We start from the raw sequence: 2,216 nt of genomic DNA, 5'->3' as shown, positions 1-2,216 counted from the left end.
GGGACAAAATAGTATCACGAATCCAGATCCTCCTAATATCTCGAAGCGAACCATAGTGTTGTACCGACTAAACTCTAAACCTCCGGAAACTCGAAAAATTTCATGCCTTGCAGCCCTAAACCTATGTTAAAGGTGCCAATTAAAATTAAAATGTTGTGTTGGTTGTGTGCGTAAGGCAAAAGACGTCGACTACCCAACTTGTTTCACGACAATAATTTGACGCCAAATACAAACTTACGGGAAGGGGAGAGAAGGAAAAGACAGAAACAAAATATTAACAAGGATTTATATGATGGTTATGTTGATTTTGCCATTTTGTATAATAAACATGTTGATCTTGCCATCACCATAGTCAACCCTGCAAATCATTTTGACACTTGTGCTCTTTCCCAAACCCACTTGAGCGTTTGAGTGAGATAACAAAATACATTTTTATACGTTTTAAATTATTAAAGTTCAACAAAATACAATCAAGATCTACGCCCAAAGACAGGAGGCCACCGGTCCGCCGAACACTCCGGATACTTAGGTGACAGTTAAACCACTCCAAAGCACCTACGCTCTCTCATCTTCGGCGGTGGGTTCCGCCTCCTCCACAACATCATCATCAAAAACGTTATCGTCGCCGTTGATCTGATCAAGCACGAGCACCACTCCCATGGCAAACGCCCCATCGAATCCACGCTTGAGACAGAGAGAGAAAACGTCCTTCCCGAGCACCACGTGGGTGGAGGCATCCACTTTGCGTCGGATCTCAGCCACCCGTTCCTTCTCTGCATTGAAGATCGTGCAGCAGCGCTGCGCGAACGAGCCCTCGATATGGTACTCCTCCCCTGGATCTCCGAACACCTCCACCGTCACGTTCGACCGTCCGATTATGGAGGACCGCCGTACGCTGAAGATGGGCTTTTGGCCGTCCGTTCTCTCACCCACAAAGCCTTCCCACCGTTGATGCAGACTCGGCCTCTGCTAAAGTTTTCAACAACAAAATATTAGAACTCGAGTTGACTCACTGAGTGTTAAATCTTTTTCATGGACGGGTTTCCAAAATAAGCAAGCGAAAACGGAAGTGAATTAAACCCAATTCTCGAATCGGAAAGCAAAATTATTGCCAGCGCACGTGCATGAAATTCAACAACGAAAACTGTTAACTCGCTGAGTTAACTCAGTGAGTCTACTCGCGTAATTGGAGGTTCTTTTTTGTTTTTACGCTACCTTTCGGCGTACAGTGAGGAGGCAGCGGCCTTGGGGGTCCATGAGGACGAGTTCGCTACTGTCGTGGGCGTCGGGGGCGTAAGAGTCGACTCGGAAGACCATCTGGCCTTTGCAGTCGTAGACGGTGAAGCCGTCGCCGGGGAAGAAGATGGAGGTTTTGGAAACGGTGAGGTGGGTATCCTGATCAAATACGAACGCAGGTTCCACAAGCACCCGCTCTTTCATTTTCTTCTGAATTTTTGGGTGTTTTGAGGTGCTTGATGCGAATCCGTGAGTGGGGAAATATGGACGTTGTGAAGAGGAAGAGAAGAATATTAGAGACTTCGAAGGTAAGAAAAGCTAAGGGGACGAGGAGTATTTATACTGAGAGAAAGGGACGGGGGAAAACTTAGACTATAGTAAATTATAATGTTAACTATTGTCACATAGTTTTACTTACTGTCACCGCCACACATGTACTTATCAGTTCATTCTTTTTATTAAATTAAATTCTTACAAAATGCCACTCTTATACTATTTTGAGGAAATTAAAATGCCCCACTCTTTTTATATATTTTTTATGAAATATTTCTGTGTTTTAAATATTTAATTAGACCGCTTTGACTAATAATTACCTAAGTATTTTTAAATTTATTTATTTACGTGTCATTAGTTTAATTTTTAAATGGAAAGTGTTGTATGTTGATTTCCTACTTTTAAGGGATATTATTGACATCCGTTGACTATTAAATGCATATTAACTATTAAAAAATAATAATAACAAAAAAACTTAAATTTTAATAAAAAAAAAGACATAATTTTAATATTTAAGAAAAAAACGGACGCGCGAACCTGCACGCCCCTCACACAAACTGTTTATGAAATTAATTTTAGGTTCGCATGTCCCTCATACAAACTGTTTATGAAACTTACTACCCTATTTATGAAACTTAACGGTAGATGCTCGTCCCAATTTTTCAAGTTCTTTCACCAGAATGCAATAAAAAGATTATTTATAAATT

At 40.9% G+C, this 2,216-nt stretch overlaps 1 protein-coding gene across 1 annotated transcript; it reads right to left on the bottom strand.

Annotated features, from left to right (window-relative positions):
• Positions 1–274: 274 nt before the first annotated feature.
• LOC137707528 (protein LURP-one-related 12) lies at positions 275–1,552 on the bottom strand. The gene is made up of 2 exons (XM_068446412.1): positions 1,216–1,552; positions 275–966 (listed from the first exon to the last, which is right to left on the bottom strand). Exons 1-2 carry the CDS (start codon positions 1,438–1,440, stop codon positions 556–558), a joined length of 636 nt encoding a protein of 211 aa, XP_068302513.1. The 5' UTR covers positions 1,441–1,552; the 3' UTR covers positions 275–555.
• Positions 1,553–2,216: the final 664 nt, after the last annotated feature.

The sequence above is a fragment of the Pyrus communis genome, chromosome 11, assembly GCF_963583255.1.
Source record: "Pyrus communis chromosome 11, drPyrComm1.1, whole genome shotgun sequence".
Classification (NCBI taxonomy): domain Eukaryota; kingdom Viridiplantae; phylum Streptophyta; class Magnoliopsida; order Rosales; family Rosaceae; genus Pyrus; species Pyrus communis.
This window is presented reverse-complemented; position numbering and strand designations above follow the sequence as displayed.

Coding starts and splice junctions, on each gene's coding strand:
- LOC137707528 (XM_068446412.1), bottom strand. CDS start 1,440: ATGAAAGAGCGGGTGCTTGTGGAACCTGCGTTCGTATTTGATCAGGAT. Junction 967..1,215: donor TCCTCACTGTACGCCGAAAG/GTAGCGTAAAAA, acceptor AAACTTTAGCAG/AGGCCGAGTCTGCATCAACG.